Source organism: Quercus suber, unplaced genomic scaffold, assembly GCF_002906115.3.
Source record: "Quercus suber isolate HL8 unplaced genomic scaffold, Cork oak 2.0 scaffold_877, whole genome shotgun sequence".
In the NCBI taxonomy this organism is placed as follows: Eukaryota; Viridiplantae; Streptophyta; class Magnoliopsida; order Fagales; family Fagaceae; genus Quercus; species Quercus suber.
In genome coordinates, this window is record NW_027070306.1 from 37,443 (window position 1) to 57,163 (window position 19,721).

At 36.0% G+C, this 19,721-nt stretch overlaps 2 protein-coding genes across 2 annotated transcripts; one reads left to right on the forward strand and one right to left on the reverse strand.

Moving 5' to 3' along the window:
* Positions 1–12,264: 12,264 nt before the first annotated feature.
* Positions 12,265–12,712, forward strand: LOC112012413 (EPIDERMAL PATTERNING FACTOR-like protein 4). The gene is made up of 2 exons (XM_024044808.2): positions 12,265–12,367; positions 12,456–12,712. Exons 1-2 carry the CDS (start codon positions 12,265–12,267, stop codon positions 12,710–12,712), a joined length of 360 nt encoding a protein of 119 aa, XP_023900576.1.
* Positions 12,713–15,645: 2,933 nt separating this feature from the next.
* Positions 15,646–16,065, reverse strand: LOC112012329 (uncharacterized). The gene has a single exon (XM_024044722.2). The coding sequence runs from the start codon at positions 16,027–16,029 to the stop codon at positions 15,646–15,648; it is 384 nt and encodes a 127-aa protein (XP_023900490.1). The 5' UTR covers positions 16,030–16,065.
* Positions 16,066–19,721: the final 3,656 nt, after the last annotated feature.

A 19,721-nucleotide genomic window follows, 5' to 3' on the forward strand; every position in this document is an offset into this window, starting at 1 on the left:
TTTTCGCCATATGTTCATCTAAGTTTTTAATTTTTGTGGCAAGTGAATTATTAGATGTAAAAATCGAAGAGTCTAAACCAATTAAATTCTAAATCATATATAGATATAATAAGAAACCATAACATATTTTAGAAATGTATGGTTTTAAAAAAGTATAAGTCAGTACCATATATAATTGGAATCTCTTCTAAAAAAATATAAAAATTTGAACTGCATAATTATAATTATTTTTAATTATACCTGTATATATACACGGGAGTACATACTAATTTTATGATTTCGTGCGAGACAGAAATTACAATTTGCATAAAGATTGTAGGGACTCAGTTTGGATTGACCCTGAGTATGAATGAGTTTTCAGCCCAACAAGCCCAAACAATAAATTTTTAGATTATGGGTCCAAGAACTAGTGTTGTTTGAAAGGAAAGGTTCTACTCATCAAGTAATAAGGGATACTCTAGGTTCATTCCTTGAGAAAATCTCTCCTCGGCTCTCTTTCAGTCAGTCTCTCTCTTCCTCCTTTCTTTTTTTCTGTCAAAAGTCCCCCTTTATTTCCTTTATTCCTATGTTATATACTCCGTTTTCCCCTCGTTTCTATTGTACACGTGTAGTTCTTATCTTGAGAGCTCCTTTCTGTTCCATCTAGCACCTACCGAAACTTTCAGCTTAGTGGCCATAAAGCTGCTTAGTTACTGTTCAGGTATCACCTCCACATTAATGCGGCCAGAGCGTTAGCTGGAAAGCATTTAATGTGGAGGTGATGGCCTTAGAAGATATTTGCTACCTTCCCCGACGCCCCCTTAAGTTATATCAAATTTCCAGTTCAGATACAACTTGGCGGAGTCTTCCCAATAACATGAAAGTTACATTCACCTCGGACTTTGGTGTCCTCGGACGTGTACTATGTCGCCGTATATATAATATCTACTCGTTTCTCCTATATTACCCATTTAGTAATAATAAAACTTTTTTAGACTATCCTCGGATAACATCATCTTCTTCTTCTTGGCTATAATGATTTTGTTTGTTCTACTACTTAATTAAAATATGGTATGTTAGAGGTTTTAATAGGGGGTTTAAATATAGAATTAGTTTAAATTTGAATTAAAAATATATATTAGAATAATGATGTGTAAAATTGTAATGTCTCAAAAACTTTTGTAACACAATATTATAAGGTCAACCAAAAATCAAATGTCCTCAAATTTAATATATGATTGGATATCATGCTTGACATTGGGGGTGTTTGGTTTGAGGGAATTCACATTACACCCAAATCCCAATATTTAGATTCTTGAGAATGTGATGTCTAGGGATAAAATTATTTTTATGTTTGGTTTTGTAGGGTTGGTTTTTGTGGCCCAAGCCCAAAGACAATTAATTTGTAAAGTATGGGTGAAAGAGCTAAATTAAGTATGGGATTGATAACAACGGATCACCGCTTTCAAACACAGGCTGACATTAATTTGTACGTAAACCTTGATAATCCGAAGAGCTACACTATTAGTTTATCTGATGAACCAAAATCCTACGGTTACAACCAAGTTTCTCCCTCCTTCTTTGTTAGGAGCTTCCTTTCTTTATATAGTCACTTTTGTTCTCATCTCCATCGTTCACGTGTTCCTCATCCATGAGTTTGATGTAGTACATGTCACGTCAGGCATCTTCTTTTAGCTCTGTATGAGTGGCGGTAGGTTAGGATGCACTGTTCAGGGGTCTTCTCCACATAAATGCGGCCAGAAAAGCTGTTGCAGTGCATTAAATACGGTGGCAGCAGCTTTCCCCTTAGATATTTCTCCATCCTTATCGTTCCATGGCATGCTCAGAGCTTATCTCGATCAGGTGGAGTCCTCGGAAGGTCATTCTGGCCTTTCACACATTCAATTGATCTATGATATCGTGTCAGAGGGTTACAACCTTTTCGGATAGGAGATGTCCTCTTCGGACTGTGATAATTCTTCATCTTGAGGGTCCCACTTCCAGCCGGGCCCTACCTTCTTCATCTTCCTCTTCTCGGACGCAAAATAGCCCTCCTATGGGCCTTCGGCCCATTACGTTGGGTCGGGCCCTTTTTCCCCCCACAGGTTTGATTAGGAATTTAATAAGAATCGCGGGATATGATATTCTTTATTTAATTTATTTCTACAAATCTTATAAAATATTTTTTTCCCCAAAATATGCTTTGATTCATAAGCATAATATCAAAAAGGAAAAAAAATCTTTCACTAAATAAACCATGAGAAACAAATATAAACTATAAATCCTCAAAATTTACATACAACTATAGTCTATAGTACAACATTTTCTAAATGACATGTGTAGGGACTCAGTTTGGATTGACCCTGAGTATGAATGGGTTTTCAACCCAACAAGCCCAAACAATAAATTTTTAGAGTATGGGTCCAAGAACTAGTACTGTTTGAAAGGAAAGGTTCTACTCATCAAGTAATAAGGGATACTCTAGGTTCATTCCTTGAGAAAATCTCTCCTCGGCTCTCTTTCAGTCAGTCTCTCTCTTCCTCCTTTCTTTTTTCTGTCAAAAGTCCCCTTTTATTTCCTTCATTCCTATATTATATACTCCGTTTTCCCCTCGTTTCTATTGTACACGTGTAGTTCTTATCTGGGAGCTCCTTTCTGTCCATCCAGCACCTATCGGAACTTTTAGCTTAGTGGCCATAAAGCTGCTTAGTTACTGTTCAGGTATCACCTCCACATTAATGCGGCCAGAGCGTTAGCTGGAAAGCATTTAATGTGGAGGTGATGGCCTTAGAAGATATTTGCTACCTTCCCCGACGCCCCCTTAAGTTATATCCAATTTCCAGTTCAGATACAACTTGGCGGAGTCTTCCCAATAACATGAAAGTTACATTCACCTCGGACTTTGGTGTCCTCAGACGTGTACTATGCCGCCGTATATATATATAATATCTACTCGTTTCTCCTATATTACCCATTTAGTAATAATAAAACTTTTTTAGACTATCCTCGGATAACGAAGTGTCCTCGGATTGGGCCGTTGGGCCCCAAGCCCACTTCTGAGGATTACTATCCCCTTTTAACTAACAGGCCCCACAATAGCCCCTCAAAATCTCGCTTTTGGCCACCTAGGGAAAAAGGGAGATTTTGATATCCAGCCCTTATTTATTTCGTAGGTTTCCCCCGCTTTCAGAATGTCTTTTTGTTTACCCAAGGCACGCTCCTGACGTTTCGGCGTCATGAGCACGCCATTATTAAATGGTAACTGCTCTGTTGTCCCACACGTTCAACGATCTGATGCAAATCGAACGGTGGGGGATCCTTTGCATTTATGGGCGGGATTTTTCCCACTCCCACTTTCTGTACCCTTATAAAGTGCCTTTCAAATCACATCTTTCTTCGGTTACAAATTACTCCCTCTCAGCACGTATTCATTGAATCTGTCTTTCTCTCATTACTCCACGCTCTCATAAATACTAAGAGCCCGTCCGAGGAGCTTATTTTCCAAACCTGTAAGTTTCCTTAACCCTCCCTAGTTTTCCATCTTCTGTATCAGTTTTTCTCTGCTGCTGTTAGAAAATGGGTAGATTTAAGTATCTAGTTGATTCCGAAGAGCAAATAGAATCATTTAGGACTAAGTATAAGATTCCCTCAACAGTGGGTATGAGATTCGCTTCCTCCAAAACTTGGTTGCGCGATAGAAAAACGGGGGAGGTAGTTATCCCCATGGTAGCTTTTGTCGAGGGAGGGATGACTATCCCAATAGGTAGTCTGACGAGAAATTACCTTAGGTTTTTTAGGTTATCTCCTACGCAGTGCGTCTCGAATATGTTCAGGGTGCTTGGGAGTATAGAGGCTTTAAACGCTTTATACGATTTAGGTTTGACCCATCACGATGTGAACTGGGTATATAATCTCAATCATTTGAAGGATCAGGGATATTACCTTAAGTCTAGGTACCCTGCAGTAAAATTGATCCAGTGCCTCCCTACCTCAAACAATGGTTTTAAAGACGATTTCCTTATTTTTTTCGGGGAGTGGCACAATGGTTTGCCTTACCCGACTGAAGAGGGACAACCAGGTGGGGTTCCTAGGATGTACGTCATTGATAAGTCAGATTAATTTTTTATTTGAAGCAGTTTTTATTCCTAATGGAAATTTCCTTTTATGTTTTAATTACTTTACAGACAAACGCGCCACTAGACGCCATCTCAGGCTGATCAACAGGGAGAGCCTAGATAGAATTCTGTGGTCCGAGGTGTATGTGAATCCCTCCGACGGCCAATTACGAGCAGCACACTTAATACTCAAGTACAAACCTGCGTCCACAGCCTTTCAGGCTCCCAAGTGCGTGATAAAGGCAAAAGATCCTCGGCTCCACCGTATCAGTGTAGTCTTTGAGGGATTCATCGTTCCTGAAGGCACCCCTATTCCTGAAGGTGAGCCCTTCATTGAACCATCGCCTGAGGCCACTCTTTCTATAGGAGCTTCATCATCACGCTCCGTCCCCTAAAAAGTGAGAGAAGAAGAAAAAGAAAAAGAAAAAGAGGCCGAAGGAGAAGAAGAAGAAGAGAAAGAAGAAGAAGAAGGAGAAGAAGAAGAAGAAGACATCTCAGGAGGACTTGTAGAGTTGCCTTATTCTGCCGACGAATTTTGAAGTTTTTGATCGACCCCAATCTCCTGAAGTAACTTCTAGGAAAATGGTTATCCAAAGGAGAAGTCAGAGGAGTTTGAAAGATGTAATTGAGGATCAGCCTGGCAGGGTAGTGGAAAAGCAAGTTCAGGTCCAACCTCTATCTCTTCCCCCTCCATCTCCTCAGTCATCCCAACCAACTGTGACTGAGCCCAGTGATCCGAAGAGGAGGAGAGAGCCAAAGGGCAAAGAAGTGATGGACACAAGGCGGACTCACACTACCAGTGAGGGTGAGGACCAAAGAGCTGCTAAGCAGCAGAAAACAAGTCATGAGACGCAGCGAGTGGTGGATAAAACAACCACCCAGTCTTCGGATCCCGAGGCTTGGCTCCCAACCCCTATGCTCGATAAAAGGCCTCTAAAGGAGGATGCTTCAATTAGGGACTTTAGTGGCGGACTTGGGTGCTGAGTTGCCTCAGCACTAGAGGAAACACTTCTTCTTCCCAGGGACATGGCTGAGCTGAGAGCGATCAAGAGGGACGAGGTCTTTCAAAACACCAAAAGATATTTGGGCATGGTACGATACTTTAACCGTTACATTATTATTATTATATATATATATATATATTTTTTTTATTTATTATTATTATTTTTTTTTTTGTTGTTGCATATTTCTATACCATTTTAGCTAAATGTTATGCCTTTAAAAAAAAAAAAAAAAAAAAAAAAAAACCTAGTGGATAGCAATAACAAAATTGACATTCACACACATTAACCATTTACCCTCAAGATAAAATCACACATACAAACACAACAAACACGTCAAAAGGCTTATGTAGGCCAATGTCACCTAGCTAGCCCCCTTCTATGTCTGTCGAGTCGCAATTTGAAGTTGCCTCCCCTTCTTCCCATAAAAAAGAGAACATAGAAATACAGAGAGAATAGTAATAGGCCAATAACACAAAAACAATAGCAACAACAAACGTGAGTGTTGTAGGGGCCCTTATATTTAATGAGGTCACGTCGTACACACACACACACACCATGGCATGTTAGATAGAAAGAGCAATAATGGTGGGTTGGGTTTAGTTTCACCTCAGATGTTCGTCCCGTACAAGACAGCACCCTCCATTTCTCTCACACGTACGCAACAACACGTGTGCTGTTACCATCTACCTTAACACCCACCCTTCTTTTTGGGAATATATTTCCCTCAAATTCCTGTTAAGGGTGTTTGACAGAAGAGTTTGAGTAATATTATTTGAGTATTTTTGATATATGTGTGGGTGAAAAAGTGTGTAGAAATATGTATAAGTGTGTTTAAAATGTGAAAAATGTTACCAAAATGTCACTTTATCTATTTTACATAAATGGTCACTTATATAAAACATCATACATTTCACCTTTTGTTTTACATTTCATCATTAAAAAAAAAAAAAAAAAACCTCTTTTGGGATGAAATAAACAGACATTTTAACAACCAAAATTGCTGTTTTCAGATTTTTATTGCAGTCTTTGACTATAATAAAAATTAAAAATTGTATTTTGGCACCTAGGTACAATTTTTTAGTTATTGAGTTTTTAATTTTAAATTCAATTACATAGTTAATTATATTCACCTCAGCATGTTAATTAATAAGCACCTTCAACGTACAAATTTAGAAATAATATATATTAAATTATGAGTTGCAATACACATTTTTTTTAACAAAAAATACACTTGTTGATAATTCATTGGTTTGCATACACAAATTATTATTGTTGTCTATGTTTTTCTTTATATGTGTGCATAATTTTATTCTATTTTTCTGAAAAATCTATAAACTAATAAAAGCATCATTTAATAGAACATTAAATGCATCTTGACTTATGTACTTAGTGCAATTGTTGACAAAGGCCACAATAATGAGCATAAACAATTTTATCTTCTTCCAAGGAAAATATATTCAACTATGTCATTTTATTTATCAAAGTAAATGTTAGGACTTTCTCAAAAAAATATAATAAAATAAATGTTAATATAGGAACTCAGTTTGGATTGACCCTGAGTATGAATGAGTTTTCAGCCCAACAAACCCAAACAATAAATTTTTAGAGTATGGGTCCAAGAACTAGTGTTGTTTGAAAGGAAAGGTTCTACTCATCAAGTAATAAGGGATACTCTAGGTTCATTCCTTGAGAAAATCTCTCATCGGCTCTCTTTCAGTCAGTCTCTCTCTTCCTCCTTTCTTTTTCCTGTCCAAAAGTCCCCCTTTATTTCCTTCATTCCTATGTTATATACTCCGTTTTCCCCTCGTTTCTATTGTACACGTGTAGTTCTTATCTTGGGAGCTCCTTTCTGTCCCATCTAGCACCTACCGGAACTTTCAGCTTAGTGGCCATAAAGCTGCTTAGTTACTGTTCAGGTATCACCTCCACATTAATGCGGCCAGAGCGTTAGCTGGAAAGCATTTAATGTGGAGGTGATGGCCTTAGAAGATATTTGCTACCTTCCCCGACGCCCCCTTAAGTTATATCCAATTTCCAGTTCAGATACAACTTGGCAGAGTCTTCCCAATAACATGAAAGTTGCATTCACCTCGGACTTTGGTGTCCTCGGACGTGTACTATGCCGCCGTATATATAATATCTACTCGTTTCTCCTATATTACCCATTTAGTAATAATAAAACTTTTTAGACTATCCTCGGATAACGAAGTGTCCTCGGATTGGGCCGTTTGGGCCCCGAACCCGCTTCTGAGGATTACTATCCCTTTTTAACTAACAGACCCCACAATAGCCCCTCAAAATCTCGCTTTTTGCCACCTCGGGAAAAAGGGAGATTTTGATATCCAGCCCTCATTTATTTCGTAGGTTTCCCCCGCTTTCAGAATGTCTTTTTGTTTACCCAAGGCACGCTCCTGACGTTTCGGCGTCATGAGCACGCCATTATTAAATGGTAACTGCTCTGTTGTCCCACACGTTCAACGATCTGATGCAAATCGAACGGTGGGGGATCCTTTGCATTTATGCGCGGGATTTTTCCCTCTCCCACTTTCTGTACCCTTATAAAGTGCCTTTCAAATCAAATCTTTCTTCGGTTACAAATTACTCCCTTTCAGCACGTATTCATTGAATCTGTCTTTCTCTCATTACTCCACGCTCTCATAAATACTAAGAGCCCGTCCGAGGAGCTTATTTTCCAAACCTGTAAGTTTCCTTAACCCTCCCTAGTTTTCCATCTTCTGTATCAGTTTTTCTCTGTTGCTGTTAGAAAATGGGTAGATTTAAGTATCTAGTTGATTCCGAAGAGCAAATAGAATCATTTAGGACTAAGTATAGGATTCTCTCAACAGTGGGTATGAGATACGCTTCCTCCAAAACTTGGTTGCGCGATAGAAAAACGGGGGAGGTAGTTATCCCCATGGTAGCTTTTGTCGAGGGAGGGATGACTATCCCAATGGGTAGTCTGACGAGAAATTACCTTAGGTTTTTTAGGTTATCTCCTACGCAGTGCGCCTCGAATATGTTCAGGGTGCTTGGGAGTATAGAGGCTTTAAACGCCTTATACAATTTAGGTCTGACCCATCACGATGTGAACTGGGTATATAATCTCAATCATTTGAAGGATCAGGGATATTACCTTAAGTCTAGGTACCCTGCAGTAAGATTGATCCAGTGTCTCCTTACCTCAAACAAGGGTCTTTAAAGACGATTTCCTTATTTTTTCCGGGGAGTGGCACGATGGTTTGCCTTGCCCGACTGAAGAGGGACAACCATGTGGGGTTCCTAGGATGTACGTCCCTGATAAGTCAGATTAATTTTTTATTTGAAGCAGTTTTTATTTCTAATGGAAATTTTCTTTTATGTTTTAATTACTTTACAGACAAACACGTCACTAGACACCATCTCAGGCTGATCAACAGGGAGAGCCTAGATAGAATTCTGCGGTCCGAGGTGTATGTGAATCCCTCCGACGGCCAATTACGAGCAGCACACTTAATACTCAAGTACAAACCTGCGTCCACAGCCTTTCAGGCTCCCAAGTGCGTGATAGAGGCAAAAGATCCTCTTTATAAGAGACATCTGGGGTTTCGTTCATTATCTATATAATTTCATGTATGATCGTTCTTTATTACTTACATTTGTTTATCTACTTTTCTTACGATCTTGGACTGTAAAAAGGATAAAGGTTAACATGATAGGGAAGAATCATAACTTTATACTCGATTATTGAAAACTTAAAGCAGGCTATAACAGTGGCCTTTGCGGCTTTATAAAGGCTCCCTGTAACATTCATTAGAAAATTACACTTACCTAGGATAGCATTTTTACATTTCATCCAAAGGGGTACTAATCCCCCTGAAATGCTTTAAGTGATGCTCATAGTATTTACTTCGATATGTATTTCCAGTCACCCGAACCTCCTTTTTAGAAGACCTTGATTCCAAGGGAGTTCAATATCTAAATAGTTTGTTATAGCTTAGTTTCAGTTTAATACTTCCATTCATAGTGTACTTAATTTCCACTAAGTTGTGGTCCGAGGACCTGACATGACTTAGTTTTTGTTTAATACTTCCATTCATAGTGTACTTAATTTCCACTAAGTTGTGGTCCGAGGACCTGACATGACTTAGTTTCTACTAATTTCCACTAAGTTGTGGTCCGAGGACCTGACATGACTTAGTTTCTGTTTAATACTTCCATTCATAGTGTACTAATTTCCACTAAGTTGCGGTCCGAGGACCTGACATGACTTAGTTTCTGTTTAATACTTCCATTCATAGTGTACTTGATTTCCACTAAGTTGTGGTCCGAGGACCTGACATGACTTAATTTCTGTTTAATACTTCCATTCATAGTGTACTAATTTCCACTAAGTTGTGGTCCGAGGACCTGACATGACTTAGTTTCTGTTTAATACTTCCATTCATAGTGTACTAATTTCCACTAAGTTGTGGTTCGAGGACCTGGCATGACTTAGTTTCTGTTTAATACTTCCATTCATAGTGTACTTAATTTCCACTAAGTTGTGGTCCGAGGACCTGACATGACTTAGTTTCTGTTTAATACTTCCATTCATAGTGTACTAATTTCCACTAAGTTGTGGTCCGAGGACCTGACATGAAAGGACCTGACATGACTTAGTTTCTGTTTAATACTTCCATTCATAGTGTACTAATTTCCACTAAGTTGTGGTCCGAGGACCTGACATGACTTAGTTTCTGTTTAATACTTCCATTCATTTTAGAAGCACATATTGCAGAAACAAGATAAATTATAAAGGAAAATAAAGCACGACTTGTTAATAATAATACATTCTCAGGTTGCTTACATTCCAGGGATGGAGTATAGTTTTTTCATCTAAATCTTCTAAATAATAAGCCCCTATCCCCGCAACAGATGTAATACGATACGGTCCTTCCCAATTAGGTCCCAACTTTCCCCATGCTGGGTTTTTAGTATTTCCCAAGACCTTCCTCAACACCAAGTCTCCCGAAGCTAACGGCCTTAGTTTGACGTTCGCATCATAACCCTGCTTCAGCTTGTGCTGGTAGTACGCTAGTTGAACCATACCTTTTTCTCTTCGCTCATCTATTAAGTCTAGACTTTTCCTTAACAGCTCATCATTCCTATCCGGAGTGAAATTACTGGTTTTCAGTGTCGGAAAGCCAGTTTCAATAGGGATCACGGCCTCAGCTCCGTACGTCATTGAGAATGGGGTTTCCCCTGTATTCGTGGTCTACCAACGGATTACTGTGCTGAGAGCCCCTAGACTCTGCCTGGTGCTGATTAGCATCTGCCTGTTGCGGGCCCGTCAATGGTTGTTGCGGTACTCCCTCTTCCATCGTGAGTATCACACCTGCCCTTCCTTCTCAACAGATCAAGTTCTTCCCACAGACGGTGCCAATTGTAGGGACTCAGTTTGGATTGACCCTGAGTATGAATGGGTTTTCAGCCCAACAAGCCCAAACAATAAATTTTTAGAGTATGGGTCTAAGAACTAGTGCTGTTTGAAAGGAAAGGTTCTACTCATCAAGTAATAAGGGATACTCTAGATTCATTCCTTGAGAAAATCTCTCCTCGGCTCTCTTTTAGTCAGTCTCTCTCTTCCTCCTTTCTTTTTTCTGTCCAAAAGTCCCCCTTTATTTCCTTCATTCCTATGTTATATACTCCGTTTTCCCCTCGTTTCTATTGTACACGTGTAGTTCTTATCTTGGGAGCTCCTTTCTGTCCCATCCAGCACCTACCGGAACTTTCAGCTTAATGGCCATAAAGCTGCTTAGTTACTGTTCAGGTATCACCTCCACATTAATGCAGTCAGAGCGTTAGCTGGAAAGCATTTAATGTGGAGGTGATGGTCTTAGAAGATATTTGCTACCTTCCCCGACGCCCCTTAAGTTATATACAATTTTCAGTTCAGATACAACTTGGCGGAGTCTTCCCAATAACATGAAAGTTACATTCACCTCGGACTTTGGTGTCCTCGGACGTGTACTATGCCGCCGTATATATAATATCTACTCGTTTCTCCTATATTACCCATTTAGTAATAATAAAACTTTTTAGACTATCCTCGGATAACGAAGTGTCATCGGATTGGGCCGTTTGGGCCCCGAACCCGCTTCTGAGGATTACTATCCCTTTTTAACTAACAGGCCCCACAGTTAAAATTATTATTAAATGATTAAATTTATGGTTGTCTAACACGTTCAATTTTTTTGACATTCAATAATTTATCATGATATTAAAGTAAAAAATATTATGTTTAATCTTTGTTTCCACTTTACCTTTCATTTAAAGTGTTAAGAATTTCATTTGTTAAGCTCTACTTATTACATATGGAAGTTTAGGCCTACAGGTCATAAGAAGTGTTATAATTATTAGTTAATAACCAAATTTATTATTTTTTAGCAGTTTAATTTTTTGAAATAATTAATAATTTATTACACGTCATAGAATGTAGTTAAGAAAATCTATGTCACAACACCTTTGTAAAGAAATGTATTTAAATTTTACCCTCTTGTACGGGGGTGGAAGAGAATACCCAACTCGGACTTTGTAGCCCACTTCTTTCCCATTCAAACTACATAAATTTCTTCATGACAAAGTGTAGAAACAAAAAGATTTGACATTCGTTGATGTAGTAGATTATTTGTCATAAGTTAAACAGTAATGTCAGTAGCGAAACAAATAAAAATTTGCCATTTGAATATGTGAAAAAATTTGTCAATTTTTTTTTTTTTTGGTGTAGTTACCATTACTCTTTTGTCCTAACAAGTCCTCTCTCATAAATGGCATTTGGAATATACAGTAAATTAAATGGTCTGGTCTGTATTTGATCGGTTGATCCCAAAGGCCATCACAATCATTCAGGGTATAGTAGGTCCTCCTGCTGGGCCCACCCACCCTTATGCCAAACAATAAAACAAACAGTCTCACTCTCTCTCTCATCTTTTGGGTATGTGTCTTTCTTTGACTTAGACTTACTCACGCATATAGTCACACGCTCACACGCAAAAAAAAAACGCCTGCAACAAGCCAATAATAGCCTAGCTCCCATCACACTCTCTTTCATACCATGGTTTGTTTCATCACTCTCCTGCACTGATGAGCCATCATCATATGTATTACTAAAAATCTTCCTCATCAGATTGTTGCTAACCACCTCGGCGATGGGCGTACTGCACCACCACCACCACCACCAAACTCTCACAGCCTTAACAACATTTCTCTTATTTGCCTCAGCTGCCACTGCCGTCACTCTCTCTTTACTAGGTAAGCACATAATTAAAACTCTTTTCAAAGACAAAGAAATATTTCTTTAAAACTCTTTAAATTGATCACTGCCTCTTTTATGTGCTAGGCACTAGTGAAGCTGAAGCGGAGAGAGACAAAAGTGATGCAAAAGGAGAAGTATTTGAACAAGGTTTTGGGGTTATTTTTAGTAGTAGAAGAAGACTAGGCTTGGGTTCATCACCACCCACGTGTAGATCCAAGTGTGGAAGGTGCTCACCGTGTAAGCCAGTGCACGTGGCGATTCACCCTGGTATGGCCACTCCACTAGAGTACTACCCTGAAGCTTGGCGATGCCAGTGTAAGAATAAGCTCTACATGCCTTAACAAAACAAAGAAAACCACAAACCATATGATGAGCAAGAGCAAGCAAAACACTGAAGAAAACAACAAAAACAAAGTAGATATTTTTGTGTAATTTTAGCTATCTTTTAGTGGGTTACCTACTTCTACTTGCCTTGCCTGCGGCTTTGGTGGTTCTTTTTAGGTTTATTATTACTGGGATGGTTTTGCTTTACTTTGAAGGACAAGAGGAATCGTTGGGAATGTAAGAAGTTAATTTTAGGTTATATTATCGAGAGGGATAGATCTCTCTCCTCCTCCCTCTCTGTTAGCTTATGATGATGATATTTTTGGTCCTTTATTTATTTTTTGGACTTGCATTAATGTGAAATGGAAGTTAAAGATGTAATTAACATATTGAACTTCTCAAAAATGGTAGTATAAAGTTGCTTTCCATTTTGAATTTCTCTTTCTTCTTCTTCTTTTTCTTAGAAATGTCAAGCTTTAATTATGTACCTAGCTAGGTTAGCCTTAGACAAGAAAGAATCTGAATAGAGCTGGGTTTTTTACTTGCCAAAAAAGAAAAGGAAAGAAAGGAGAATAAGGAAATTTTATGTATGTTAAATAATTAATGAAGACCAGGTAACGTACAACTTATTGAATATGTTATTTAAGTGTCTGAGGTTTTATCCTTAGTATTTCTTAGTTTGGTTGATGTACTAGCCATTATTGCACTCACCCTCTGAATTCTAACTAGTAAATAGTGATGAATAATAAGGTAGCAGTAACACTACAGAGATGGGAAATTGCAGAGGAGGGAAATAGAATAGGGAGTGAATTGAATTCAGAGAAAACGATATTTTTTCATTACAAAACAACCAGTACTCTATCCATGTGAATCAATCAAAAAAATGGGTTTCCATTCTATTATGAGTATCATTGGCAACGATTGCGAGAGAGCATCAAAGGAGAAAAAGCAAAGATAGGACATTTGTTTGTTTCGTTGTTCTTCTGCAATCTGATTGCTGGTTTTCTTATGTGTATGGCCCACACTTTTTTTTATCTTTCTGAAATTTTCTTTCTTTCAATAAAATCTCTTTAGCTGTTGAGAGATACGAAATCTCACTTTTTTTTTCTCCGTATTGTACCTCAAAAGTCTCACTGTCTCTTGTTTCCAAATTTAACCCTCCCGAATTGCCAAATTGCATCTTCAGTCTGTTGGCAATTCTTGGTCTAGTCGTGAGCCGATGTTATGACTTATGACTTATGAGACATGCACTTGTTTCTTTCATTTCATATTCATTGTCATTTAAGTCAATCATATCACATTATAGTTATGTCCTGTGTGGGTTTCAACAGCTAATAATAGCCTACTAGTTAATGTCGTGTAGGTTAAAATTCTCTCCAAAAAAATTAATGATAAAAGAAATGCAATGTGGATTTCCATAGCTAATAATAGTCTACTGGTCAATAATAAAAGAAATGTAATGTCAAGATAACAAATCATAAGTGCTAAGTTATTTTTGTTTTAATTTGAATTCATAATTTAAATTATTTTTTTGACTACTTATAACATCTAATAACAATCTGTCACTTAAAATTTTGTTGTGAAAGTATTGTAAAAATGTTATAAACATAGTATTTCTTTAATAGTAAAAAACATTTATCAAAAGCAGACATTACATATTGAAAATCTCACAAAACTAATAGTCCAATTGTTTTACTAAAAATGTAATAATCAAGAAGGAAATGATAATGATATTTTTTTTGTGATATGTTATATTTTTTAGTTTGAATTCTCGCATCTTATTTCTCCACTATTTATCTATCTTAAAACACACAAAATAAAAAAAGTTGCATGGTGCATAGTGACAAAGCTAATAATGATATGAATTATAAAAAGTCAATCATGTTAAGATATTCATGTGTATATTAAGTGATATTCTAATGTAAGAATACTCATAAAATGATACCATATTCATTATATTTAGTTTATGAGTCTTGTTAATTGATGCCCTTAGAACATTTGTTATAAACTATGTTATGATTTTATTCTACCATAATCTAAGCGTATATGTGTGAAGTTCCTTTTTGAAAACTTGAATCTCAACTCTTCCTCCCCCTCCCCTCACACTTCATAAATACTTATACTTATTGTCCAAAAGTCAATTGTTTTTTTTCTTTTTCTTTTTCCATAAAAGTCTCTAAAAATAGTTCTTAAATCAATACTCTTAGGCGTTCATTAACTTTTCCCTTAGTTTATTAGTTCACATGAATAAGTATTTTCTCAATTTCTTTTTTCAAAGGCTCCTCTCCCATTAGAAACTCTTCTACCCTTTGCCTCCCTCTACTCTTTGAAACATCACCACCGCCGAACCCATTCTCTCCTTGTTTTTTTACAAACTCATCATCGTTTCAAACTTCATCACTTAAGAATGTAGGTATAAAGGCTTAATACCACTTTAAAAAAAAACTAAAGACTTGTTATAATCATAGCCAGAAAATTTTACAAAAATTCGACCCATTTGGCTAACTTTTACTGTCAAAAAATGAAAATGAATGATGAAATCTAATCTTTTCACCATTTTGCATCCTATGAAGCAAAAATACCCAAGCAGCAGTAAAATGGGTTCTAAAAAAAAAAAAAAAAAAAAAAAAAAAGAAATTACACTTTGCCCACATGTGGTTCGCCTGAAAAACAATTTGCCTACTTATAGTTTAAAAATTGACACTTTACCCACTTGAGTTTAGCTCAATTTGTCTCCTGTTACCCACCTCGGTTAAATATATGATTAATTTGTATTTTTGTTACCTTTTTATGTCTCTCTCATCTAAAAACAGTAAAAAAACTAAAAAAAAAAAATTAAAGAAAAAGAAGATTTAAAAGCTAAATTTTGTAAAAATTAAAACTTAACTTTTTATATTTTCTTTTTATGTATCAACTTTTAGATCTTCTATTTCAAAACCTTCCCCACTTTTTATGTACTAACTTTTAGATTGCACCTAGCAGATAGGAGGGCATCTTCCATTTTCTTTGCCACAGACTGGAGACCAGTCTCAATATAAGGGAGAAAATCTTCAAATCTCAAACCTTCAATCGGATCACGGACGAAGGACCACTCGATCTTGCACCCATTTTTGCCATCATCGTTGATTGGCGACAATATGCGTTTCAGATTATTGATCAAACACGGTTTGATGGGATCAATCATCAGTGGATTCTCTTTGGCCCACTTGACCATCGTTTCCTCATTGCCGTTGGATGAAGTTGTTGTTGGGGTGGGGACGTACTGGACCATTCCAGGCTGACCAAGGATCCCATCTACTTGGTAATATGTATCAATAGTAGGAAGCCATTTCATGTATCAAAAGTTAATGTATGAAAAGAATACCTAAAAGTGAGGTTTTAATTTTACAAAACCTAGCTTTTAGATCTTCTTTTCCCTTGGTTTTTTTGTTTTTTTGTTTTTTTTTTTAATGTTTTTAGAGGAAAGAGACATAAAAAGGTAACAAAAATACAAATTTACCCTTATTTTTAACAGATGTGAGTAATAGAAGACAAACAAAACTAAATTCAAATAGGTAAAGTGCCAATTTTTAAACTATAGATAGGCAAAGCATAATTTCTCCAAAAAAATAAATAAATAAAATCATTTCCTGCCATAGCGCTCTTCTACTTTGAAAAACAGAGTGTAAAGAAAGCTAGTAGCCAATTCAATCTCCAGACTTCCGTATGGATTTCATTTATAAGGATAATTACAAGCATTTGAAAAATAAAAACACTAAAACAAAAAGGGATAAACTCTAGTTATCTAATGTTATGTGTGACTTTATCTTTTTTTATAACTTTATCTTCAATAGCTTCAACAAATGGTGATTTAATAGGATTCATATTCTTAACACTTCTACCCATCAGAAACCCACAAAACAAATACAAAACAAAAACAGAAAAATTCCTTCTCTGTCGTAATCCCATCTTCATAACCATTGCCATGCCTTTCTATTACCATTGACACCACAAAGAAATTACTCACATTGGAAATCACAACACACAGGTTACCCATCCCTCAACCCAAAATCACTATTTATGCTATTTTCGGCAGAGAAACCCAGATAAAGTGAACGCTTACCCTTAATCTAGTCAAGCCACTCCACGAAGTATTGTGTTGCCACCGAGATCCCACTGGAAGCCTTCCTACCCACTCATTGTTGTGCCACTTCAAAAAAAAAAAAAAAAAACGAGGATTTAGTTACTGATTATTTATTACATGAATAAGTCTTTTTTCGATTTCTTTTTTCAAAGTCAAATTCCATTTATAAAATGATGATTTTCTTTTTATGCTTTTAGATAGACACCAAGACATACATAGATGTAGGGAATTCAACCCGAAATTCCCAAAACGTGAGAAAAAAAAATAGAGAAAAAACACAAGTCAAAGAAAAACAATCACATGTACAAGACAGTATTTACATGATTTGGCAATTTGTTATGTCCACGGAGTTGCAAGGATTTCACTATTATCAGGGAAAAATACAAAGTGTGGTTACAGTGTTTCTCTCTTTCAAAAACAACAACAAGACCGAAACCCTAATCACTAAAAAGGATTTCTATATCCTGTGCACATGATTCACAATGGGCCAAAATTTTTTCCACTTATCGGCCCAAGCCTTCGCTCCATGGACTAAACCTTAGAAAATCTCTCATTAAAAACCACGCAACATTATTCAGGTCGGATCGGGTCGGGTTATCAATTGGATCAAACACAACTAGGCTCTACAAAGCCCAACAATAGTTTTATGTATTGTCTCAAAAATTTTATTATTACACAAATTTTTATAAAGGAGAATAAATTATTACATAAAGAATTTCAGTTTATATATATATATATATCCTTTAAAATATAATAATATTTCTCTTTGCTTTTCCTTTGTTTAAGGTCTAGCAAGCTTTGTTATTTTCCCTTTGTTTCCCCTACATTTGTTTTCTTTTTATAGGTTTTGAACCATATAAGATATTGATAAAATAGAAATCATTTTTTTTTCTTTGAATGAATTTTGACATAGAAAATAGATAATAGTATATTGATTATAAGTATGATAAAAATTTAAATACAAACAAGACATGCATAGAAGAAGTTTACCAAAAAATAAGAAAGCAATATATATATATATATATGTATATATGTATATATATTATAATGGTTCCCTTAGCATGATTTTAACAATTCTTATTACGGTTGAAACAAAGTCAAATCATGTTAACTTGTTCCTTAATGAGAACCCATAATTTAAATTCACATGAAAAGGAATAGCCACCTTGTTGATTTTCTAACTTCTAATACATGACTATTTTCATATGAATTCTTTTAGGACCATAACTTTTCTGCCATAATTTTTATCACTATTTTGATCTTGCAAACTGGAAGTAGTTGTAGATTACTTTCACATAAACTTATTATTTTTTCTCGATTACTTACAATCGGTCACTTTAGGATTGTGACACAAAAGTTATATCCATAAACCTTTAATTTCCATATACTACCATATGTTTGAATTAGCCTAAATAAATTAAGTGTACCTAGGTGTTTCAAAATACCACTACACACCATGATCAATCAACAATATATTCTTTTTTGATAAAAAAGAAAAACTTAGGAGAAAAGGGTGGTAACCCATACGCGCCACAGAAGAAGATGAGCACCAACAATGATCAAGCAAGTAAATCATTGTCTCACTTTCACATCTTCCATTTGTCTCAAAGTTCTTGTACTAATTCATTGGGTAAATGACGGCATTAATTTGCTATCCATAACATCCTCCATTTTTCCATCCTTGGTAGTTGGTACTATCTGGTAACATTATTAGTGAGTATAATCATATGGATTTTACTAATATGTGCCCTAAGGGCACATAATAATTAATCATTTTTGGAAAAAAAAAAATTTCAAAAATTGAAAAAGTAATGACAATTTTTTCAATTCTCGAGAAAATATTTTTAAGGGTACACTTTAACCGAACCCTAATTATATATACCACATTACCAATGCATGTTCCCAAAAAGCACATTGTTTTTATCATTTTCATTCTTCACTTAAATGATTTCTAGATGGCCTTTCTCAGTATTTTTAATGCAACGTTCAAGGGGAAAAAAGTGGGCTAAAGTTAGAGGTATAATTCTAAAGTTTATTGGGAAACCAATAGGGTTAATATATTGTGCTTAATTATTCGCAATATTTCTAAAAAGTACAACAACGTAGTGCTATCTCTTTTTTACACAATAATGGATTAATGGTGAAATTTACTATTCATTTGAGAAGAAGAAAAAAAAAATATATATATATATATATATCATACTATCATATACTAAACACTGAGGCCATATAAATTTCTGTTTTTAGAGACATAGTCATTTAATTATGTCACCTTAGCAATAATGGCATTCAGATGTTTTTATACCTGACCAGAAGAATTCCCAATGAACCTTACAACATGCACCACATATTTTTCCAGAAACTAGCGTCATCATGCTCAAACAAAGAGATCGCTGGACTAGTTTTGCTGGAAAATTTGGAAGAATAAAAAAAGAAGACTTGTAATCAGTGCAAGCCAGCTACTTCATTCCAACTCCTCATTTGATCTATCGCGTCCAACACTATTTTCCTCTCAATTTGAGAATGTACAGTTCCTACCTTTTTTTCATGATGTGGTTTGTTGCAATAAATTGTGTAGCTCGAAAATACACTTATTCCTTCCCTTACATTTTATTTTGACGATCATATAGTTGCCCTCCACTCCATTTTGGTGAAAAATATATATATATTTTTTTAATAAAGAAATATTCAGTGTGGTAGACTAAAGCTCATGTCACAACTCAGAAGGGGATGAGTTACTGTGACTTCCTGAATTGGAAGCTGAACTTTAACTAGTCCGTGGCAGAGTTTTTTTTTTTTTTTTTTTTTTTTAAAATGTTAAATGAGGTCGAAAGAATATTGTAAAAGAAAATTTCACCACTCTTTAAATAAAAGGTCTGGTTAACATATATAATTTATTTTTG

Bases quoted from the DNA above. Each gene is read 5' to 3' on its own strand.
- LOC112012413 (XM_024044808.2), top strand. From the start codon at position 12,265: ATGGGCGTACTGCACCACCACCACCACCACCAAACTCTCACAGCCTTA. The intron at 12,368-12,455 runs GTAAGCACATAA...TTTATGTGCTAG, and splicing joins CGTCACTCTCTCTTTACTAG to GCACTAGTGAAGCTGAAGCG.
- LOC112012329 (XM_024044722.2), bottom strand. From the start codon at position 16,029: ATGAAATGGCTTCCTACTATTGATACATATTACCAAGTAGATGGGATC.